This window comes from Sus scrofa, chromosome 8 (genome assembly GCF_000003025.6).
Source record: "Sus scrofa isolate TJ Tabasco breed Duroc chromosome 8, Sscrofa11.1, whole genome shotgun sequence".
Taxonomy (NCBI): Eukaryota; Metazoa; Chordata; class Mammalia; order Artiodactyla; family Suidae; genus Sus; species Sus scrofa.
Genome location: NC_010450.4, coordinates 78,711,266 through 78,735,632, shown reverse-complemented (window position 1 = coordinate 78,735,632; position 24,367 = coordinate 78,711,266). Strand labels below are relative to the sequence as shown.

Sequence of the window (24,367 nt, the reverse complement as noted above, 5' to 3'; positions counted from 1 at the left end):
TGTTTAGCAGGGAGGCATGGCCATACTGCCTGTTGCTCAAAACCCAATAAGCCAACCCTTTGCCTGAAAGGCTTGCTCCTGGGGATATGATGAGAGTTTGGGCTGTTTTTGGCAGGCTATGCAGTCCACTGAGGTGGCTGTGATAGAGGAACAGAAAGGCACAAGTCAGCATGTTCCTCACAGACCCTTTAGTTACCGAGTCCAAGCTTGTACTGTTCTTTGCGTGACAGGCCATGAACTGGGAGATGAGCTGCTAAGGCAAGGGATAGTGACTTTATTTTCTGAAGCCAGGCAGGAGAGACTAGAACCATCTTCCCCGAGTTAGAATCCCCCGAGTTAGAATTCAGGCTTCTTTTGTACTAAGAGAGGTGGGGGTGTCAGAATCCTTCATTCTTGCATCTGTCCAGGTAGGCCAGGTCACCATGTTCCTATAAACCTCCAAGAAGACAAATGTTATTCTCTGTTCTGCAACTTTCTGTCTCTATATGAATGGATGGAAAAGTGTTATACCTTTGAAGGGCAGAGCCTTAAGAATGGCTAATCCTGTATATATCAGGCTATAGGCAACATCCTTTCAATTATTAACTTGTAGCAAAAGCAGTAGAATACAAAGGTTAAAGAAAAAGAAACAGATCCAATATGGAGCCAGATTTGCATTTCCCTACGCACTTTCATAGGCTTGAGCTGGCTACTGTCTCAAACCACATACATACACAGGCAGTGGTTCTGCTTCCCTGATTTTTTTCGTTTTAAATCCTCAGTACTTTTCAGAGATCATCTTTTTTTTATATATATATTTTCTAGGGCCACTCCAGTGGCATATGGAGGTTCCCAGACTAGGGGTCTAATCGGAGCTGTAGCCACCAGCCTACACCACAGCCACAGCAACATGGGATCCGAGTTGCATCTGCAACCTACACGACAGCTCACGGCAATGCCGGATCCTCAACCCACTGAGCGAGGCCAGGGATCGAACCCGCAACCTCATGGTTCCTAGTCGAATTTGTTAACCACTGTGCCATGACGGGAACTCCCAGAGGTCATCTTTTTAAAGAAAAATTTTTCTTTAGAAAATTTATTTTTCCCTAAGCTCTCTTTATGTGAGGAAAGCCTGTGAATTTATTGACTTGCCTATTATTTGACTAAATTTTACTTACATAATCTGAAAACATATTCTGACTATACCACAATGCATATTTGGATCAGTGAATCTGGTATTGGGTGGCACCCCTAAGTTAATTTAGTGGCCTTGCCAAGACTGAATTCTTACAGGAGGTCACAGTGTGAGACTAGCCAGATGGCCTCCGGCTCTGCAGTCAGACCTGGCTTTAGATACTGAATCCACATTTGCTGTGGCTTTTGGACAAGTTATATAACCTCTCTAAGCTTTGGTTTCCTCACAGATCAGTGGAGATGATGATAATACCTAACTCACAAGATACAAAAGTACTCATTTTAGGACTTGGCACAAAGTAGGCATTCAATAAACTGTAATGGGTGTCTCCTTCACTTACAAAGAGAAAGCTGTTCATGGGCTATAAATGATTCACAATGGTTAGATCTTTGGATGAGTGACAGAATTTAAGATAACTGAACAATTAATTACAGCTACTATCAGAAGCTTCCTTCACAGAGGTTCTCGATATTAGCTACACATTAGACCTATGGAGCTTTAAAAAAAAGTTGATGCCTAGGCTCTGGAGCCAAGGATGCTCTGGTCTGTGGTGCAGCCTGGCACTTGGAGTTTTCAAATCTTCCCAGGTGATTCTAATGTAAATAAAGTTTTGTTGGAACAGGACTATGCTCATTTGTTTCCATTTGGGCTGTGGCTGCTTTCATACTACAATAGTGCAGTTGGGTAGTTGAGACAGAGACGTATGACCCACTTAGGCTAAAATGTTACTCTCTGGCCCTTTACAGAAAATGTTTCTGATCCATGAAGTAGGCCACTTAAAATGGAATCATGGTGTCATTTTCCAAGATGCATTCAAGAAAGTCAACTCACTACACAAGTAAATCTGCTAGATTCTGTTCGAATGCTTCATTTTGTGAAAAACCAAAATGAAGTAGTGTCCAGCATTATCCTCAACAGTCCATAGTGGGAGCTCTGGCTGTGGCACAACAGGATTGACAGCGTCTTGGGAGCCACTGGGACACGGGTTCATCCCCCAGCCCAGCACAGTGGGTTAGGGATCTGGTGTTGCTACAGCTGCAGCTTAGGTCTCAGCTGTCTCTCCCACCTGATTCCTGGCCCAGGACCTCCATAAGCCTCAGGGTGGCCACAAATGACCCCACCCCCCAAAAAAAGTCAGTAGTTATATGCTATAATGTATTAATAGAACGATTTTTGCTATTTTTCTGAGAATTGCAAAAATTTAGTGTCACACTTAACATTTATCTTTAAATTTTAAGTTTTGTAGAAATAATAATAATACACTTATCAAAGAAATTTCATGTAGGACACTCTAACTTAATGTCCATAAAAATGTGGAAAGCTGGCACATTCCTGATTATCAAAAGTCCTCAATCAGACATGGATGCCCTTTTAAGTGATGCCAGCAGTTGAAAGCACTTTACAGATTTTTCTGCTGTGTTTTCAAATCTTTTTTTAAGGTTCTTAGCAGAAATGGATTCTTGTGCATTTCCCCTCCTTGGTTAGGCATAAAAATGGAGTAGGCAGGTGGGGCAGAGATGCAGGTCACAGAGGATACACTCAGCATCATCTCCAGTCTTTCCCATCACTTCCTTTCTTCACCCCTCAGGACCTCATCAGGAAAATGTCCCCTCTACTCCCCACCCCTACACATAATCACATCTTTTTGAACCAGTTAGTAATTATGGAAAATATGGTGGAAGAGCCCAGATGCTGGCAGGCATTTATGCTTTATTGTAGAGCATCTGCTTCACATGCACCGGCTTTGTGCTCTTTCAGCATCCTGGTTGCTGACAGAGGCCTGAAAGCTCATTAGCATTTTAAGAGATTTTAATAAAAATTTTTAGTTTGACCGTAGAAATGGGACAGGTGTATTCAGGAATGCCATGTTCTGATCTCTCCTTGCTTCTGTAAGAGACTGGTTCTCTACCAAGGGACAGGGAAACCCATAAATTCTGCCTGGGAAATGGTGAGAATTTTGTAGTCATAGCTTTTGCCCTTGTGTTTTCTGTGTTCTTTGTCTGCCTGTCTCCTGGGGCACCAGGAAGGCTTTGCTGTATATTTAATAGTGGATGCTTCACATTTGCCAGAGATCTGTCCAGAGCTCTTGGTGAATACCCAGCTTTTCTTCAGTTCTTGGGGTGCCAAGTTTCATTGCCAGGAGGTCAAGCGAACTCGACCGCTAGCGGTGTGATTCAAACTTGCCAAGTGCAGGTCAGCCCTCAGCAGAATGGTTCCCTCACAGGTCCTCGGGGCATTTGTAACCATCCAAAAGAACCTTAGAGACCATTTCCCAAATGTTGAGGTTTCTGGGAAGGGTTTTAAGTGCACACAAATGCCTAAACTTCTGGGCTGTAATGACCATGTCCCCACATCTTTGTATTCTCTAAGAATCCAGCACAGGTTGTTGGTGAGGAAGGAAAGGAAGACTGTCCTTGTGTCTAATCATGTCCTGTCTATTGAGCTGTGTTATAAGAAAGTGATTCCATGTTTTCTTTTTCTTCATGAAAGCCCCTTCCTTCCTTCCTTCCTTCCTTCCTTCCTTCCTTCTTTCTTTCCTTCTTTCTTTCTTTTTGCTTTTTAGGGCCACACCTGTGGCATATGGAAGTTCCCAGGCTAGGGGTTGAATTGGAGCTACAGTGCTGACCTGCACCACAGCCACGTCAATACCAGATCCAAGCACGTCTGTGACCCACACCACAACTCATGGCAATGCCAGATCCTTAACCCACTGAGCAAGGCCAGGAATTGAACCTACATCCTCATGGATACTAGTCAGATTGTTTCCACTGTGCCACAGCAAGAATTCCCAAAAGCTTTATATTCAAATGAAGGAATGTATTTGGATAGGTAATCAGCGATGTCACTCCTGTTATCTCATGCACACGCACACGCACACACACATATATATATATTTTAGGGCTGCAGTTGCAGCATATCGAAGTTACCAGGCTAGGGGGCAAACTGGAGCTATAGCTGCTGTCCTACACCACAGATACGGTAATGTGGAATCCAAGCCATGTCTCTGACCTACACCACAGCTAATCGCAATGCTGTATCCTTAACCCACTGAGCGGGGCCAGGGATCAAACCTGCATCCTCATGGATACTAGTCGGGTTTGTTTTTCCTGAGCCACAACAGCAACTCGTGTGTGTGTGTGTGTGTGTGTGTGTGTGTGTGTGTGTGTGTGTGTATAAAATGCTTGAAGTGTAACACTTCAAAAAAATCATTCCATTTGAGAGTTTTGAAAAATGCTATTCTTGCCCTCATTGTTTGTGAAGAAAGCTGGATTTCCTGGAGTCTGATGAACCCCTTGTCAGGCACAGATGAAGGTAGCCTTTCACTGGGCCCTATGCTCTCACCTTTTCCATGAGTCTGCCTCTGAGGCTGGGCTTCATCCCACTTGCTGTTCTCTTTCAGTCACTAGAGAACCAGCTTTTGTCACCTGCTCTGTGTGCTGGTCTCTTTCCTGGCTCCTTGCCACCTCTGAATCCCAACACAGACCAGGCTTGTGATTGTTGTTGGGAATCAGAATAGGTGGCAAAGGGATTTTAATCAAAAGGAACATTGAGAAATTTACAGTGGTTGACATGAACACAAAGCGTCACCCAGTCAAGAAAGAGACCTGTTAGAAGGATGTTACCTGCTTCGACGAGAGCTGAGCAAGCAGGCTGGGGGAGGCAGGGGGTGGCTATGGGAAAAGGGTTGTGTGCAGGGCACAAAGGCAGGTCTTGAGACCTCAGCAGTGGATGTGGGGTCTGCACATTGCATACCCCCCAGCCCCTGAGTGGGGCACAGAGAGATGGTGCCTGCCCAGTGCCCAGGCTGGACTCAGCCAGCTGTGTCCCGAGGGTGTGGGCCTGTGCCATCTGAGCTGTGAGATTTTAGACGTGAGCTTCGCCAGTCACTTTCCACTGCTGCTCCTGGGCACTGACAGTCCACCTCCCCATCCCTGTAATTCAGGGGAGAGCCGTAATCAAAAGGCTTTTTCTCTTGAGATAAAATAAAGAAGAATGCCATATTTTAGAAAGTTTTATCTTTATTCCATCAAGAATTTGGCTGATATGAATTATTCCCTTGACTGACAATTTTAAATCTAGGAAGTTTTGGATTGGAAGAGGAACAGACTTGGAATGAATATTTAGCAAAAGAGTTCTTGGAGTTGTTGTACATTCCACAGTTCAAAAATGTTTCTCAGTCACTCTTTTCAGGGCCCCTATGCTAGATGTTTTGAGGAAAAATACTAAAAACCAATATTGGGTATTCCTGTCATGGCTTAGCGGTTAACGAACCCAGCTAGCATCTGTGAGGATGCGGGTTCAATCCCTGGCCCAACTCAGTGGGTTAAGGATCTGGCATTGCTGTGAGCTGTGCTATAGGTCGCCACACGCAGCTCAGATCCTGCATTGCTGTGATGTAGGCCAGCAGCTATAGTTCTGATTAAACCCCTAGCCTGGGAATCTCCATATGCCGCAGGTGCAGCCCTAAAAATAAAAATAAAATAAAATAAAATAAAAAATAAAAACCAATATTTAGTGAGTGTTACATGTCAGTGACTATATTAAATGATTTTACATGTATGAGCTAATGTTAGTTCTGTAACAAATCTTTGAGCTAGGTCCTGCTACTCTCCCTATATTCAGAACAGAAAATTAAGACTTAGAAAGTTTGAGCCACACTGCAGTTCCTGCTGTAATGCAGAGGGTTAAGGATCTAGCATCGTCTCAGCTGTGGCACAGGTTGCTAGTGTGGCTTGAATTCGATCCCTGACCCAGGAGCCTTCATATGCTGTGGGTGTAGCCAAAAAGAAAAAAAGAAAAAGAAAGGTTTAGTGACATTAAAAAAAAAAAAAAAAAAAAATTATGGAGAGTTCCTGTCATGGCGCAGCGGAAACAAATCCGATTAGGAACCATGAGGTTGCGGGTTCGATCCCTGGCTTTGCTCAGTGGGTTAAGGATCTGGTGTTGCTGTGGCTGTGGTGTAGGCCATTGGCTATAGCTCCAATTGGACCCCTAGCCTGGGAACCTCCATATGCCATGGATGTGGCCCTAAAAGGACAAAATACAAAAGAAAATTGCTTGAGTTAATGTAAGTTTAAAATACATGAAAATTTGGTGGGAAACAAATCGTCCAGGTAGACAGAGTGATGAATCATGGCCTGAATGCCATGCCGAAGATTTGGGGGCTAATCTACTGGTAATGAAGACCCAGTGAGGCTTTGGCACGCTAGCGTTGATGTCAGAACTATCCTTGGAAAAGTTTCTCTGGCGATAATCCTGGAATGGGAGACACTAAGGCTGAGGTGGCCTTTGATGGAGGTGCTGAGAGGAGCTATGGAGACAAGAGCAGAGAATGTTGTGCTTTGCTTTTCAGCTTCCTTTTTTGTCCCCGCTCTGGGCCTTGATTTTCCAAGTCTAGCTTTTAAACATCTAGCATAGACTCCTGCTGATTTTGGAGTTGCTTTCAATTTCAGCAGGGGGAAAAAAAATATATTGAATTGAAAAAGCTAGATTTCAGGAGTTCCCGTCATGGCGCAGTGGTTAATGAATCCGACCAGGAACCATGAGGTTGCGGATTCGGTCCCTGCCCTTGCTCAGTGGGTTAATGATCCGGCATTGCCGTGAGCTGTGGTGTAGGTTGCAGACGCGGCTCGGATCCCGAGTTGCTGTGGCTCTGGCGTAGGCCGGTGGCTACAGCCAATTAGACCCCTAGCCTGGGAACCTCCATATGCTGCGGGAGCGGCCCTAAAAAAAGACAAAAGAGCTAAAGTTTGAAAAATTTTGATTGTCCCTCAATTATCTGTGTTGTGAGAAAACAGAGTGAAGTCTGAAGAGCTGGGTGGTTAGCTGCCTGCAAAGCTTTCATCAGGCTAAGGGTGGCCAGAAAGGGACCCCCAGGCACACCCATATTCCTGCACGATGATCCCACGTCAGAATGCAAGAGATAGACACTTATGAGAGGCATGTCTGTCCCTCAGGACTAGGCTTATTCAGTGGATCTCAGCACTGCTTCTCCATGGCCCTAGGTTTCCTAACACTGCTGCTGGTTTTATTGCCTACACGGTTGTGGTTACATGGGATCTGAGAAAACAGCCTGGTTTTTATATAATTCTCGTTCTTGAGGCTCATATTTTAATCCCAGGATCGTCCTGTTCGAAGGCATGTTTGTAAGTGCTGGATTTTCCTGGGTTGAACCAAGCTCAGAATATGTGAGGTTTTTCACTTCACCTGGAGGAAGAGGGTGGACTCAGTGTCTCTAGCTTGTGGGCACTGGGGGAAGGGCGGGTCCCTGCCTGGCACCTGTGTCATTTATGCTTTCATCTAGCAAGTGTCAGTGTACTGTGTGCCCCAGGCCCTGCAAATGCAGGCTTGAATAAGGTGCAGCCATTAAGAGGCAGAAGCTACCAGGATGGTGTGGGCATAAAGGCAAGCACATAAACACACTAGCATCAAAAAAAAAAAAAAAAAAAAAAAAAAAAAAGTCAGATGCTTATCACTATTTGCTAAGTTCTTTGACCTTATAAATTCCTTTAAGGTATATGTTTAAGAAAAAACAAAGGGGGAGGGGGGAGTTCCCATTATGGCGCAGTGGAAATGAATCCAACTAGGAACCATGAGGTTGTGGGTTCTATCCTTGGCCTTGCTCAGTGGGTTAAGGATCCAGCGTTGCTGTGAGCTGTGGTGTAGGTCGCAAATATGGCTTGGATCTGGCATTACTATGGCTGTGGTGTAGGCTGGCAGCAACGGCTCTGATTAGACCCCTAGCCTGGGAACCTCCATATATCTCGAGTGCAGCCTTGAAAAGACAAAAGATGAAAAAAAAAAAATAAAGAAAGAAAAGAAAGAAAACTAAAGATGAAAGAGAAAACATTGAGGTCAAAAGTATAAGGGCCCTTGGAAATTAAGAAAAAATTCCATAGGTGTACAGGATAATAAATAAATAATAATAATAAATGTATGAATAATAGTCATGAGTTTTTTAGTTTAGCTAAGAATTAGAGATATTTCTGTGTTAGACTGGGAACTTCAGATTTTTGTTAAGTTGGAACCTACCTTTTAAGTTTTATCTGTTATGCCCCTTTAGTTCTTACATAAAGAAAATAAAAAATAAAAAGTCCTCATAATGCTCCAGAGGAATTCCTGCCGTCTTACTGTCTTAGGGAAGTAAAGGAGTTGGTTGAGCCAGGGCTGCTCTCTGGATCCTGAATCTTCTGGAAAGAGTGGAAGGTGATGCAGTCCGGGCCACAGGGCAAGAGTTCTGAGAAGAGCTGGACCTGGCTAGGACTCCAGTGATCAGCCACAGGCGCTGCGGGAGCTGATAACTACAGGTCTAAGCCTTATTGTGCTGCTAATAACTACCTTGCCCATCGTTGATGCCTCAAAATTTCCTTTCCTTTACTTTTTTTTTTTTTTTTTTTTTTTTGTCTTGTCTTCATAGGGCCGTACCCACAGCATATGGAGGTTTCCAGGTCAAATCAGAGCTGTGGCCACTGGCCTACACCACAGCCACAGCAACGCCTGATCCAAGCCGTATCTGTGACCTACACCACAGCTCATGGCAACACTGGATCCTTAACCCACTGAGCGAGGTCAGGGATCAAATCCACATCCTCAGGGATACTAGTCAGATTCATTTCTGCTGAGCCATGATGGGAATTCTCTCCTTTGCTTTGTTGAGATCAAAAGTAGCACAGTATCAAAGAGGCATAACACATGGTCAATTTTCCTGATACTAATTGAAAACAATATATCTAAGGAAGAATTATATTAAAGAGGTTGTATTAAAGACATTGTCCTGGGGGAAACGTGAGCAGAGAAGCAAGGGAACACCTTCCTCTGTTTCTGTATCACTGTGTTGTTACAGCCTATAAGCATTTTCTACTGTCGAAGGCTTAGTGAGCTAAAGCTGTGTCAATTTATCCTGGTAAATAATGGGCACTCTCCTCTTTTAGCAGATTTCTGCACATGGCAGATCTTCCTCCAATGTAAATGGTGGGCCTGAACTTGATCGTTGCATGGATTCTGAAGGTAGCTCTCTCTGATGATTACTTTGATAAAAGAAGCCCTTTATGGGAACTTGCTGGTGCCTAAAACCCACTTGTGCTAAATTACAGTTCTTTGTAAAAAGCAATGTCATCATGTCACCAGTTAGTCTATTTAGCCTTAGTGAGCAGGGGTCATGTCAAGATATATAAAATCTCATTTCTAAGTAAGCTATCCCAATTTCAAATTTTAGTCTTGGGCTTCCTTTGTTTTTCCTTAGTGGCAGTCTGCTCACAATTCCTAAATGTAGACTTTCCTTTTGCTTAACTAAATAACATCAGTGGGTTTCATTGTTTGATGTCTTCTATTGACCTTATAAACTCTTTTACACTGGGATACACTGTGAAAAGTCATTGACCTTAACCACGTCCTTCTCCTGCCCCACCCCCTCTCCTTTTTGAGAAGCCCTTCAGCCAGGAATGAGCCTTAGCAAGGCATCCTAAGTGGATAGAATGTTCTTTACTAGAAAATCTTGAGAAGAAAATAAGATTGAGTCTCTGCCATCATCCCCTTCACCTTCCGCCAGAGTTGACAAAAAAGTTTATAAAGTTTTAGTTAAACTTCCCTTTTACCCAAAGCTGATCACTTATTTTCAGCTGATATTTCAGGGATTTGTTAGGTGTATTGATTGCCTTGATTTCTGATTCCAGCCAACAAGATCAAAAGGAAATTGGTGATTCAAGTGTTCTCTTCAGAAAAAGTAGGCTCAGAGATTTTCCTTAGCTGTACCACAGATTTAGAAATAAATGCACTGTGATTTATTATTTTACAGATAAGTAGGAATCAAGATGAAATGGTGATGTGTTTGTCAGTCTTTGCATTTATCCTTTTTTTCAGGTGTGAATGGAAACAGGTGCTCTGAATCATCGACTCTTCTTGAGAAATACAAAATTGGGAAGGTTATTGGAGACGGCAATTTTGCAGTAGTCAAAGAGTGCATGGACCGGTGAGTGGAGAGCAGGGATAATGCTTTGTTCATTAATGCATTTCTCCCTTGGAGTTTATTTTTATCTAAATGAACAAAAGGCTTTGGAAAGAGTCTGTCCTTGGGACAAGTGGTTTTGCATGCCTACAGGCAACTTGACCAAGAAATATATGTAATCATATAGAGTACAATCCTACTTTATACTTTGAGAGATATAGCAGGTCTCATCCATGAGCCAGAGAAAAATGAGAAAGAATAGATGCATTACAAAAAAAATCCCTGATAGCACTTACCTGTGCCAGGCTCTCTTCTCAGTGCTGTACTTGTATTAACTCATTTAATCCCCACAATAACCCTCTTGGTAGTAACTAATTGTGTATTATTGGTAGTCTGGGATACATGAGCTCTGACGCTATTGAAGATCAGAATCAGGAGTTCCCATCATGGCTCAGTGGTTAGTGAACCTGACTGGCATCCATGAGGATGCAGGTTCAATCCCTGGCCTTGCTCAGTGGGTTAAGGATCTGGTGTTGCTGTGTGCTGTGGTGTAGGTCACAGACGCGGCTCAGATCCCAAGTAGCTGTGGCTCTGTTGTAGGCTGGCAGCTATAGCTCCGATTAGACCCAAAGCCTGGGAACCTCCATATGTTACCCATGTGGCCCTAAAAGACAAAAAGACCAAAAGAAGAAGAAGAAGAAGAAGAAGAAGAAAGATCAGGATCAGCCAAATTTTCCCATATTAAAATTATGTTTTTGCTTGTCCAGCCTTATTTCCTTTAAGGTCTGAAATTCTCAAATGGTAAGAAATCCATTCTTTTACATTCTCAGCCTTTTGTAAACAGTATTAAAACTGGAAAAGACTAGGGAGTCTTGGTATTTGTAGGCTGTTATTCTGGCTGTTCCAAGTGGTAATTTTTATTGTTGGTGGGCCATTTTCCAGAAACTTCTGGTAACTACAGTTTTTTCACTTTGCTGCATCTCCAGTGAAGCATTACTGCCCCTCATAGGGAGCCCCAAAAGCCCCTCTACTTCTAAGCCCCTCTACTTAGTTAGCGCTGCTACACATATTGCAGCCCAAGCAACAAGCATCTAAAATATGACTTCTGGGAGTTTCCATCGCGTCGCAGTGGTTAACAAATCTGACTAGGAACCATGAGGTTGGGGGTTCGATCTCTGGCCTTCCTCAGCGGGTTAAGGATCCGGCGTTTTGCCGTGAGCAATAATGGTGTAGGTCAAAGACATGGCTCAGATCCCACGTTGCTGTGGCTCTGGCCTAGGCCGGTGGCTACAGCTCTGATTAGACCCCTAGCCTGGGAACCTCCATATGCTGCAGGAGTGGCCCTGGAAAAGACAATTAATTAATTAATTAATTAAAAAAAATATATGACTTCTGAAGACTCATTAGAAATCCAAGGCAGTGCTTGGTTTATATTAGGGGGAAGCAATTTAAATAAAAGGTATTCTTCCAAGGTTGGCCTCATCAGTGTGTACTATGACCACATGGAAAGAGCAGCTTGTCCTTGAGAGGACTCATGTCTTCCAAGAATACCACAGTGTTCTTTCTTGAACTGTGTTCTAGACTCAAAGACGTGTTCAGATTAAATGATGTTAACGGTGATTAAAAGCCAAACAACAACATCAAGATTCTTGTGTCAAACAAATGACATCTCTAGTAGCAGATAGAGATGTTTAAAGGTAACGATACGATGGCCCCTGATCCTGGCTGGAGTTTGGACTGAGAGATAGGTATTGAAAGTCTAAGAACTTATCAGTTTTGAATTATGGGCCAGTTAGTGACGAATGGATTCATGTAAATAATCTATTATCAAAACATTCCGTTAATGTTGATTCATTTTTATTAGTTGTCTTGTCTCTGGAGAGAACTATTTTTGAGATTTAAGTGTGGGAAAAGTTTCTTGTGCAGCTCTGATATAACAGACTTTAAGTACTTTAAATATGTGAGCTACTTAATAATGTTATAATGATTAATATTTGTTAAAAAGAGATTGACAAGTGTGGCTTGGTGAGGTTTGTTTTTCATCTTTTGCGGGATATTTTCCCCCTGACCCCACTCACCATCGTCTCTGATGTACAGAGGAGGAAACCAGTGTTTGGTCCCTGAGTCTGTGCTCTGGAGGAAATTGGGAAGGATGGTGTCTTTGATTTATGTCTTTAAATGGCCTTCCTCTGATTATTCCATAGGTCCACTGGGAAGGAGTTTGCCCTAAAGATTATAGACAAAGCCAAATGTTGTGGAAAGGTACAGTATACATAACTGTTTTGTAAAAGAAATGGAAAGAACGTGGAGAGGTTTATTTTGGTGAAAGAATTTAAGTGGTGATTTGACATGATCATAACAGGAATAGACTGCTGATAATTGTGGGGAAAACATTACCAAGCTTTTTTCTCTACCATTTTTCAGAAACCTTAATCCCCATACAGCACATTGACTTGATCTTTGTCCTAATCATCAACAAATACGAGTTCTTGGAGTTCCTGTCGTGGCACAGTGGAAATGAATCCAACTAGGAACCATGAGGTTGCAGGTTCCATCCCTGGCCTCGCTCAGTGGGTTAAGGATCCAGTGTTGCTGTGAGCTGTGGTGGAGGTTGCAAACGTGGCTCAGATTTAGTGTTGGTGTTGCTGTGGCTGTGGTGTAGGCCAGCAGCAATAGCTCCGATTGGACCCCTATCCTGGGAAATTCCATATGCCGCAGATGCGGCCCTAAAAAGCAAAAAAAAAAAAAAAAAAAAAAAAACAAAACCCGAAAAACAAAAAAGACAAAAGACCGGAAAAAACCACACCACGAGTTCTCTTCTCTGGGAGATGCCTGTTTGAGAACCCAGCAACACATTAAAAGGTGTGTCAAAAACTGTGATGGGGTCTGAGACCTTACCCTACTTTCAAATAAGAAATTAGCTTTCCAGCTTTGTAGATGTGGCAGAAGACACAAGATTCCTGGGTCAGAGACAAAACACTTTGTTGATAGCGGGTAGCATGAGCTAGCTCCATGCTTGCGTTGGTTCCCCTGATCTCCCAAAGATCCCGTAGAAGTGATGCGGAGGCACCTGGCTGTGTGCTGTGCACACAGTGGGTTTGTGTCACAGTGGAGGGTCCCCAAGCTTAGGAACTCCCCAGTCTTATGATGGGGCCCTTAGCAAACCTACCCAACCTCTGTCCTAGAATAGAACATTCTTATTATCATAGGAAACAAATCTGCTGGCAACAGCTAGGGAGACCCTGTCTTTGTGTTCCAAGGGTGTTTACACAGACATCCCTGGAAAGATAGTTTGTACCAAAAGCTGGTACAGGAAGATAGTTTGTAACAAAAGCTGGTACAGGATGTGCAGAAACATCATGAATCATCTCCCCAGAGGGATGAACTTTAGTCTGTCCCATTCTCAACATGGAACTGGGCAAAGATCAAAGGATGGAATGCTGAAAGATTACTGATGTTTTAACTATGTTTGAAAAGATAAATATTTTATAACAGTGAGGACTAGGTCCTTTTTAAGATTCCTTTCTGGTAGGTTGCATAGCAGTTAAGAGAGCAGGCTCTGGAACACAGGGTCCCATACCCAGCTCTGAGCACCAATGGCGCTGAGCACTTGAAATGTGGCCAGTCTGAATTGAAATGTACTCTAAGTGTAAAACACACAACTGATTCTGAAGATTGAAAACTAAAAGTTCTAAGTGAGATACCTCATTAATACCTTTTGCATTTGATTGCATGTTGAAATGATAATATTTTGGGTATATTGGGTTAAATAAGTTATTTATAAATTAATTTGCTTATAAATATGCTTCATATATTTTTTAATGTGGCTATTAGAAAATTTAGGTTGGCATATGTGGGTCACATTTCCACTGAACAGTTCTACTGTAGAGCCAGATTGTGTAAGGTTGAATCCTGGCTCTGCCTCTTTTTACTGTGCTACTTTGGGGAAATTACTTAAACTCTCTGTGGCTCTGTTTCTTCCTGTAAAATATAGTTATTAATAATATCTAAGATATAAGTTTATTGTGTTGACTGAATCAAGACATGGAAAACATGTAGAAAAGTGCCAGCATTTAACACGTGTTAACTGCTGATGTTATTAATGTGCCACAGGAATTCAAAACTTATAAATAGGAAGACTTACTATGATAGAAGTGGTTCTATATTTATGGAACTCCTAAAACTATTCTTAATTGGATATTTACAAAATTATGTATTTTTAATGGAAAATATAAAATACTATAGTAAAGTTTTATAAAAATCATCTTAGAGCCCAGAAAGAAATTTGAAGAGGCAAATTTGTCGTATACTTAAAAAAAATTTTTTTATTAAGGTATAATTGATTTACAACGTTGGACTGGTTTCTGCTCTACAGTAATGTGACCTAGTCAACTGTATATACACACTTTTTCTCATATTATCTTCCACTGTGTTCTGTCTGAAGAGATTGGATATAGTTCCCTGTGCTATATAGTAGAATCTTATTTGCTTATCCATTCTAAATGTAATAGTTTGCATCTACTAACCCCAAACTCCCAGTCCATCCCACTCCCTCTCCCACCTTGGCAACCACAAGACTTTTCTTTTCTCTATGTCTGTGAGTCTGTTTCTGTTTTGTAGATTGTGCCATATTTTAAATTCCACATATAAGTGATATCATGTACTATGTGTTTTTTCTCTTTATCTACATTTCTCTTTCTCTACATTTTCACTATGTAGTGTGAAAATCTCCAGTTGCATCCATTTTGCTGCAAATGGCATTATTTCATTATTTTTTCTGGCTGAGTAGTATTCCACTGAATATATGTACAGCATTTTAATCCATGTATCTGTTGATGGACATTTAGATTGTTTCCATGTCTTGGCTATTGTGAATAGTTCTGCAATGAATATTAGAGTGCATTTATCTTTTTGAAAGAAGTTCTGTCCAGATATATGCCCAGGAGTAGGATTGCGTTTTCTGAGGTACCTCCATACTGTTTTCCATAGTGGTTATAACAATTTACATACCCGCCAGCAGCATAGGAGGTTTCCCTTTTCTCCATACAAATCCTCTAGCATTTGTATCCTGCGTCTTTTTTACCAGATTCATTGATGAGCTCTAATAGTTTTCTGGTACCCTCTTTAGGATTTTCTAGGTGTCATATCTTTAAAAAAAACAAACAAACAAACCTACATTGTGACGACTATTGTGACAACTATTGAAGCAAAGTTGATGCAAAATGATCCCCTATTGAATAAGGTTTTTCTTTTTCTTTTTAAAAAAATTGATGTATAGTTGATTTACAATGTTGTATTAATTTCTGCCCCATAACAAAATGATTTGGAGATACTCTTTTTAAAAATACTATTTTCCATTATGGTTTATCATTGGGTATTGAATATAGTTGCCTGTGCTGTACAGTAGGATATTATTGTTTATCCAATCTATATATGATAGTTTTCATCTGCTAATCCCAAACTCCTAGCTCATCCCTGCCCCCACCTACTCCTAGGCAACCAGAATCTGTTCTCTGTGTCTCTGAGTCTAAGTGTATTTCTGTTCTGTAGATAGGTTCATTTATACCATATTTTAGATTCCACATATAAGTGATATCATATGGTTTCTATCTCTTTCTGATTTACTTCACTTAGTATGATAATCTCTAGTTGCATGAGTAAGGTTTTTCTAAATTTAATTTTCTTTAAATAATTCTTGTGTTTTTACTTGCTGTGTTAACAGTATTGTTAAATTTTCAACTGCAAAGCCTTTCTCCATTGTAATTGGTATTGTTCTTTCTATCTGATATTGTGTGACTTAGGCACTATGTATCATAATTTAGGAGCCAAGTTCTAAACGACTGTATGAAAGTATTTTCAAAGAAGTTCAAAATTAATTGCTATAGTAGGGATATTGTTTACATGATTAAAATTTAACCAGATGTTTCAGTAATTGAAAAAAAGATCTTTATGCAAAAAAATTCAGTCTGGTACTTTCAGTAGCTGAGGATAGTGAATAGGTCACTTCAGATGTTCGGATCCTCTCTTTCCTTGCTATGAAATGTCATCTTATTCCTGTAATTCAGGATCATATACTTTCCTCATCCTTATATTTTGCTTATTTGACAATTATTTCCACATTGACTATACAAAATTATAATTTCAAAACTTTTTTAAAACTTGGGGTATAGTTAGTATACAATATAGAATTAGTTTCGGATGCATGGCAAAATGATTTTTTTTTCAAGTTATATATCATTATACATTATTATAGAGTGTTGAGTATAATTCCCTGTGCTATATAGTAAATCCTTGTTGCCTACCTATTTTACTTACGGTAGGTTGTGTCTGTTAATCCCATACTTGATTTGTTCTAATAAGTAGATTTTTTCATTTTATATTTAGAAAAAATGACGTAGAGAATTTGTCGGGGTTTTTTAAAAACAGACTCTAAGAGAAGGCCACTCTTCTGGGGTATTGTTCATTAGCTCTGCTTTGTGGGTTGTACACAGAAAAGTAATAATGCTGAAAATAATAGCTTCCATTTATCAACACGTATTATCTACCCAGACTTGGACATATAGGAACTTTGCGCATTACCTTTAATGACTTGCGAAACAGATGTACTCGTTTTACAGATAAAGAAGTAGAGATTCAGGTTAAATAGCTTCCCCAGATTCACACAGAGGCACAGCAGTGATTGGAATTTTGGGCTAGTTGGTTGCACAGCCTGTCTACACTGGCCAGTCTACCATGCTTCCAAGTTCAAGTTCAATTTATGCATTTGTTCGTGTCATAAGAGCCTGAGAAAAAATTCTTAACTTCCGGTTTTCCTTTTGCTTTTTTGTAATATATATGAGCATTATCAGAGTAATTCACTCATTTACCTTCCGTTTGATGTGTGTGCAAGATACTATGCTAGGAATAAGGTAATTTATCATGAATCAATACCAATTCTGTGAAGATGGTTATAGGAGTTCAGGGGAAGCAGATGAGAGAGAAGTAGGTCCTGAATGGAGATTCCCTAGAACAAGAAGCATTTGAGCTGGGCTTGAGCAGTGGGTAGGGCTTGATAGGCGTTAATAACAGGGGAGGCTTCCAGGGGGTCACTGCAGCCTGAGCAGAGGCTGAGAAGATGGAAGGCATGTTGGGTTCTTCCAAGTAGATTTTTTTTTTTTTTTATTTTAAGTATATTTAGGAGTTCCCGTCATGGCTCAGTGGTAATGAATCCAACTAGGAACCATGAGGTTGCGGGTTCAATCACTGGCCTCGTGCAGTGGGTTAAGGATCTGGCATTGCTGTGAGCTGTGGTGTAGGTCGCAGACGTGGCTCAGATCCCGCGTTGCTGTGGCTCTGGCGTAGGCTGATGGCTACATCTCTGATTAGACCCCCTAGCCTGGGAACCTCCATATGCCATGGGAGTGGCCCTAGAAAAGGCAAAAAAGACAAAAAAAAAAAATACATATATATATTTAATTAATAATGCTGTATTAGTTTCTGGTGTACAGCAAAATGGTTCAGTTATACACATATGTTGTTTTTCATAATCTTTTCCATTATAAGTTTTTATAAGATATTGAATATAGTTGCCTGTGCTTTACAGTAGGACCTTGTTGTTCATCTGTTTTATGTATAGAAGTTTGTATCTACTAATCCTAAACTCCTAATTTATCCTTCCCCCACCCCTTTTCCCCTTTGGTAACCATAAATTTGTTTTCTATGTCTGTGAGTCTGTTTCTATTTTGCAAATAAGATCATTTGTATCATATTTTAGATTCCACATGTAAGTGATATGGTATTTGTCTTTGTCTTCACTTGACATGGTAATCTCTGGATTTAGCCATGTTGCTACAAGTGGCATTATTTCATTCCTTTTATGGCTGAGCAATATTCCAGTGTATATATGTACCACATCTTCTTTATCCAGTCCTCTGTCGATGGACATTTAGGTTGCCTCCATGTCTTGGTTATTGTAAATAGTGCTGCAGTGAACATTGGGGTACATGTATCTTTTCAAATTATAGTCTTCTCTGGATATGTGCCCAGGAGTGGGATTGTGGGATCATATAGTACCTCTATTGTTGGTTTTTAAAGGAACCTCCATACAGTTTCCCACAGTGGCTGTACATTTGCATTCCCCTCAACAGTGTACACGGGCTCCCTTTTCTCCACACCCTCTCCAGCATTTATTATATGTGGATTTTTAAATGATGGCCATTCTGTCCAGTGTGAGGTGACACCTCATTGTAGTTTGATTTGTAGTTCTCTAATAATTAGCCATGCTGAACATCCTTTCATGCGCCTTTTAGCCATCTGTATGTCCTCTTTGGCGAAATGTCTGTTAAGAGCTTCTGCCTACTTTTTGATTAGGTTGGTTTGGTGTTTTGTTTATTGAAATGTACGAGCTATTTCTATATTTTGGAAATTAAGCTCTTGTCAGTTGCGTCATTTGCAAATATTTTCTCCTAGTTTTTGGGTTGTCTTTTCCTTTGCTTTATGATTTCCTTTGCTGTTGAAAACCTTATAAGTTTGACCAGATCCTATTTATTTTTGCTTTTATTTCTATTGCCTTGGGAGATTCAGCTAAGACATTTCTGATATACGTCAGAGAATGTTTTGCCTGTATTCTCTTCCAAAAGGTTTGTGGTATCCTGTCTTATATTTAAAGTCTTTAAGCCATTTTGAGTTCATTTTTGTGTTTAATATGAGGGAGTGTTCTAACTTCATTGACTTACCTGCCAAGTAGGATATTTTTGCAAGGTTTACCTTGGAAGTAACTCAATCAGCAATAGAAAGAAAATCTTAATAGATATTTCTCAAAAAAAAAAAAAAGAAAGAAAGAAAGAAAAAAGGATACACAGATGGGCAACAGGCACATGAAAAAACTCAACATCGTTAATTTTCAGAGAAATGCAAGTCAAAACTACAGTGAGGTGTCACCTCACTCTGGTCAGAATAGCCATCATCAAAAAGTCTACAAACAATAAATGCTGGAGAGGGTGTGGGGAAAAAGTAATCCTCCTACACTGTTGGAATGTAAGTTGGTGCAGCCACTTTGGAGAACAGTGTGGAGGTTCCATAAAAAACCTAAAAATAGAACTATGCATATGATTCCGTGATCCCATTCCTAGGCATATATCCAGAGAAAACAATAATTTGAAAAGATACATGCACATCAGTGTTCACTGCATCACTATCTAAAATAGCGAAGACATGGAAACAGTGTAAATGTCCATTGATAGATGAATGGATAAAGAAGATGCGGTACACATATACAATGGAATATTACTCAGCTGAAAAATAATGACATAATGTCATGTGCAGCAACATGGATGGACCTGGAGATTATCATACCAAGTGAAGTATGTCAGGCAAAGAAAGACAAATACAGTATGATATCATTTAGCTATGTAATCTAAAAAAAAATTTAAAAGACAAACGAACTTATTTACAAAATAGAAACACAGGCATAGAAAACAAACTTATGGTTACCAAGGAGGAAAAAGGGGGAAGGAGAGGATAAAGTAGGAGGTTGGGATTAACATGTAAATACTACTGCATGTAAAGTGGATAATTAGCAAGGACCTACTCTATAGCACAGGGCACTATACTCAATGTTCTGTAATAACCTAGAAGGGAAAAGAATCTGAAAACAGGATATACATATTTATATACGTATTATATATATGTATATATATACATATATATTATACATATATATATATATATATGAATCACTTTACACCTGAAACTAACATGACATTGTAAATTAACTATATTTCAATTAAAAAAAAATATGGAGTTCCCATCATGGTTCAGTGGTAACAAACCCAACTAGTATCCATGAGAATGCAGGTTCAATCCCTGGCCTCGCTCAGTGGGTTAAGGATCCAGGGTTACTGTGAACTGTGGTGTAGTTTGCAGCTCAGATCCCATGTTGCTGTGGCTGTGGTATAGGCTTGCAGCTGTAGCTCCTATTGGACCCCTAGCCTGGGAACTTCCATATGCCATAGTTGCAGCCCTAAAAAACCAAAAAAAAAAAAAAAAAAAAGAGAGAGAGAGAGAGAGAAAATCTATCTCGAGGCCAGATTTATGGAGGCTTTTGAGAAGGCTAAGGTATTTGTAGATACTGGAATTTTTCTGGAGTTCCCACTGTGGCCCAGTAGAAACAAACCTGACTGGTATCCATGAGGACTCCAGTTTGATCCCTGGCCCTCCTCAGTGTCTTGAGGATCTGATGTTGCCGTGAACTGTGGTGTACCTTGCAGATGAGGCTTGGATCTTGTCTTACTGTGACTGTGGTGTAGGCTAGCGGCTACAGCTCCGATTGGATCCCTAGCCTGGGAATTTTCATATGTTGCAGGTGTGGCCCTAAAAACCAAAATGGTAATAATAATAATTCTTCCATGTCTTACTGAAATTAAAGACTCTTAAAACTTATGATTACCAAAGGAGAAATGTTCCAGGAGGAATAAATTAGGAGGTTGGGATTAACATATACACCCTACTATGTATAAAATAATCAACAGTGACCTACCACATAGCACAGGGAAATCTAGTCAGTCCTCTATAATAACTACCTGGGGAAGAATCTGAAAGGAATGAATATAAGTATATGTATAATTGATTCACTTTGCTGTACCCCTGAAACTAACACAACATTCTAAGTCAACTATACTCCAACAGAATTTTTAAAAAATTATGATCCCTTTAAAAAAAGAGTCTTCCATGTTTCATACTCTGATATTTATCCTGAGTATTTCTCAAATTCCCATCAGTTAGGAAGCCCTGAGCTTGGAAGTGGCCCTTCCTTCTCTTCCTGTCATTCTGCGTTCATTATCCCCTTGTTCTGGGTCCAGGCAGGACAGAAATCCAAATGCATATGGTCTTAGTTTCCTCAGGCTGTTGGAGTAAATTACCACAAATTTGATGGCTTACAACAGAAACTTATTTTCTCACAGTTCTGGGAGTAAAAGTCCCAAATCCATGCTGACCTATAGGGTTTTGGGGAGAATCTGTCCTTTGACTCTAAAGAGCTTCTGGTGGCTGAGTGTTCCTTGGCTTGTAGCCACATCACTGCAAGCTTTGCTCCATCTTCACTTCTCCTTCTCCTCTGTATGTTTATTTTTCCTCTTCTGTGTGTGAAATCCCACCCCCCCTCCCCCGCTTGGGTCTCATAAAAACACTTGTGATGGCATGCAGATAATCCACAGTTATCTCTTTTTCTCTCTCTCTCTCTTTTTTTTTTTTTTTTTTTTGTTTGTTTTGTTTTGTTCTTTTAGGTCTGCACCTGTGGCATATGGAGGTTCCAGCCACTGGCCTACAGCACAGCCACAGCAATACCAGATCCAAGCTGTGTCTGTGACCAACACCGAAACTCACGGCAATGCTGGATCCTTAACCCACTGAGCAAGGTCGGGAATCGAACCCAAGTCCTCATGGATGCTAGTCAGTTTTGTTAACCATTGAGCCACGAGAGGAAATCCCACAGTTATCTCTTCATTGCAGAATCTTTAATCACATCTCCAAAGATATTTTTTCCAAGTACAGTAATATTTACAAGTTCTAGGCATTATGACTTGCTAATGTTGTGTGGCTATTATTCAACCTGCTGCATTTGTCCACCACAGAAATCACATAGAGTGCTCTGAAGAGCTTCTCTCCCTCACTGTATTATCCTCAGCAGTATTCACTCCGCAATAGAGGTACCAGCTGTAAAGCCACTGTTGACCGAGAGCACAGTGTGTTTATGCCTCCACTTACTCAAGCACTTCAGAACAAACTGTGCTAGTTGCTGGAGAGCGAGGTCAACGGAAACCTCCACCACGGCAGGGTGACAGCCACGGTTGGAGCACGCTCAGGGGGCAATGAGAATAAAGGGGAGGGGTTCCTAATCCAGCCATGGTTGAGCCGGGGAGGCTACCACGAGGAGGTGAGATTTCATGAGATCCTGGGGAATAAGTAGAAGTTCACCAAGAAGAGGGGAAGGCAAGTTCTAAGGCAAAGCAAATTGCCTGTGCAAACACCTGGAGGTCTAGATGGGAGATTGGCCAAAGGGATAGAGCAGAGGGGATGGTGTATTCAGGCTGTTAAGAAGCCAGATGTAGGGGACTGGTGGTTGGCTGTGCCAGAGGGGGTGGGAAGGAGGGTGGGCGAGGAGCTCCCCTCTGCTCTGTGCAGCCAGGTTTCTTCCATGGGACAGAGGACACAGGAGGGAAGGCCTGGAGACAAGATGATTCGTCTGCTTTGGGAGAGTTGTTTATTCATCCCCTAATCCATTTCTCTCTGGCCCTGGCTGGCTGTCTCTCTCTTCTCTGCTAAAAACCACCATGGCCAAGGAGAAGGCAGTATCCTTTGCCAAGTCGGCCAGCCGTTTTCTCCTCTCTCACAAAACTAGGGCACACAGCCATGAAATGATTCATATGTAAATTATCTGGAGTTAGAATCATGAATCACTTAACATAAATAATGGTAAATGACTGAATAATGTAAGTTCAGTGCAGTTCAAGACAAAAGCGATGTTCACATCCGCATCGAGAAATGTTTTCCTGGAACACGTCATCTAGAGCATTTTTACATGTGAGAAACAAAGCTGACATATGTGTTGCTTAAGAAATAGGAAGATGCTGTTCATAAAGGTTTCGGGGCCCTGTTCCGTTTTGCTTCTGAGGATGGTTTAGTTTAAAAGGTGACTTTTTCCTTCAAAGGCATTTTTACCCGGCATCATCGCATGTTGGGAAACAAAGGCTAATAGCTCCCTTGTCCCAACAAAACCCTTCACTGTGTACGTGGAATGCGAGCCATGGTTGAGTAGCATACACTAAGCCAAGATAGTGAATAATGGTGGAGAAAATGCTGCGATACACATCTAACATTTGAAATGTAGCACTGCCCTGGTTGAACTTCCACAGTGTGTAGCCCAGAAGGCTCTCTGTTGTGTGTTTCAATGAAAAGATGACTTTGGGGAGTTCCCATCGTGGCACAGCAGAAACGAATCTGACTAGGAACCATAAGGCTGCAGGTTTGATCCCTGGCCTTGCTCAGTGGGTCAAGGATCCATCATTGCCATGAGCTGTGGTGTAGTTTGCAGATGTGGCTTGGATCCTGTGTTGCTGTGGCTGTGGTGTAGGCCAGCAGCCGTAGCTCCGATTAGACCCCTGGCCTGGGAACCTCCATATGCTGTAGTTGTGGCCCTAAAAAAAAAGCAAAAAAGAAAGAAAAAAAAGATGACTTTGGGGAGGTGTCGTCTCTCTATGGGGAAGACTCCTGTTTTAACTCCGTTTTGAGAGTTCTTGGCATACTGGTGATGGGGATTATTTTACATAGGTCAGTCTAAATGAGCATCCCAAATAGAGCCCCTGAATAGAGGGAACTTTATAGACTCTTCTAACTTTAGGGAAACGGGAAGGAGGGAGGAGGATTGTAGTGCAAGACCCATTTGGCTTAAAATCAAAGGCCTGAAGTTCCTGTTGTTGCTCAGTGGGTTAAGAACCTGACATAGTAGCTATGAGGATGTGGGTTCAATCCTTGACCACACTCAGTGGGTTGAGGATCCAGCACTGCCACAAGCTTCGGTGTAGGTTGCAGAGGCGGCTCGGATCTGGTGTTGCCATGGCTGTGGTGTAGACCAGCAGCTGTAGCTCTGATTGGACCCCAAACCTGCGAACTTCCATGTGCAGCAGGTGCATTCCTAAAAGCAGAAACAAAAGGTACATCCACCCCGGCTTGTTACTGTAATTAAGGACATGGTTGGCACAGATGATTCAAAGCCTCCTAAGCAAGCATATGGATGTGGAGAGTTTATGGGGGCTTTCCTTTGTCTCTTTGGCCATGAGGGGTTGGCTGCACAGCTGCTGCTCTCGGGAGGGACCAGGGCACTGCCTGCTGCCTAGCACTGCTGCTCTGTGACTCAGGCCTGTGGGATTGGAAGCAGGTAGCCCTGTGGCCTCCCAGCCATGAATGGTTAGGGTCTGAGACCGCTGTTCTCCCACGTCTGCCAAGTCTAGTCTAAAGCCGGTCTAAGACCTCCCGCCCTGCTCATTAATGGGCATGGGTTCTCTTTCTGGTATGAAGCCTTGACCACAAACTCCCTGTGATACTGCTTCTCATCCCCATCTTTTCAAGGAATTAGTTTCAGCTTTGCAGCTATCATTTTTGAAAAATTCCAACTCAACTTTAAAGCATCCCTCTTTGAAAGGGGATGTGGTGCAGTACAAAAAAATGTGGACTTGGATGTCAGGAACCTAGGTTTGCATCCCCCTCAAAGGACT

At 41.5% G+C, this 24,367-nt stretch overlaps 1 protein-coding gene across 9 annotated transcripts in view; it reads left to right on the top strand.

Annotated features, from left to right (window-relative positions):
• DCLK2 (doublecortin like kinase 2) overlaps nt 1–24,367 on the top strand; it is a 174,669-nt gene that overhangs the window by 119,277 nt on the left and 31,025 nt on the right. For 5 of the 9 annotated variants that reach the window (XR_002346402.1, XM_021100647.1, XM_021100642.1 and 2 more), the window contains 3 exons: nt 9,106–9,181; nt 10,034–10,142; nt 12,323–12,380. Coding sequence is in view for 8 of the 9 variants with exons in the window: in XM_021100647.1 (XP_020956306.1) it covers nt 9,106–9,181; nt 10,034–10,142; nt 12,323–12,380 (243 nt within the window). In the remaining variant the exon portion in view is untranslated. The remainder of the gene's footprint in view (nt 1–9,105; nt 9,182–10,033; nt 10,143–12,322; nt 12,381–24,367) is intronic. The other 4 variants (XM_021100648.1, XM_021100644.1, XM_021100646.1 and 1 more) reach the window with 1 other exon arrangement.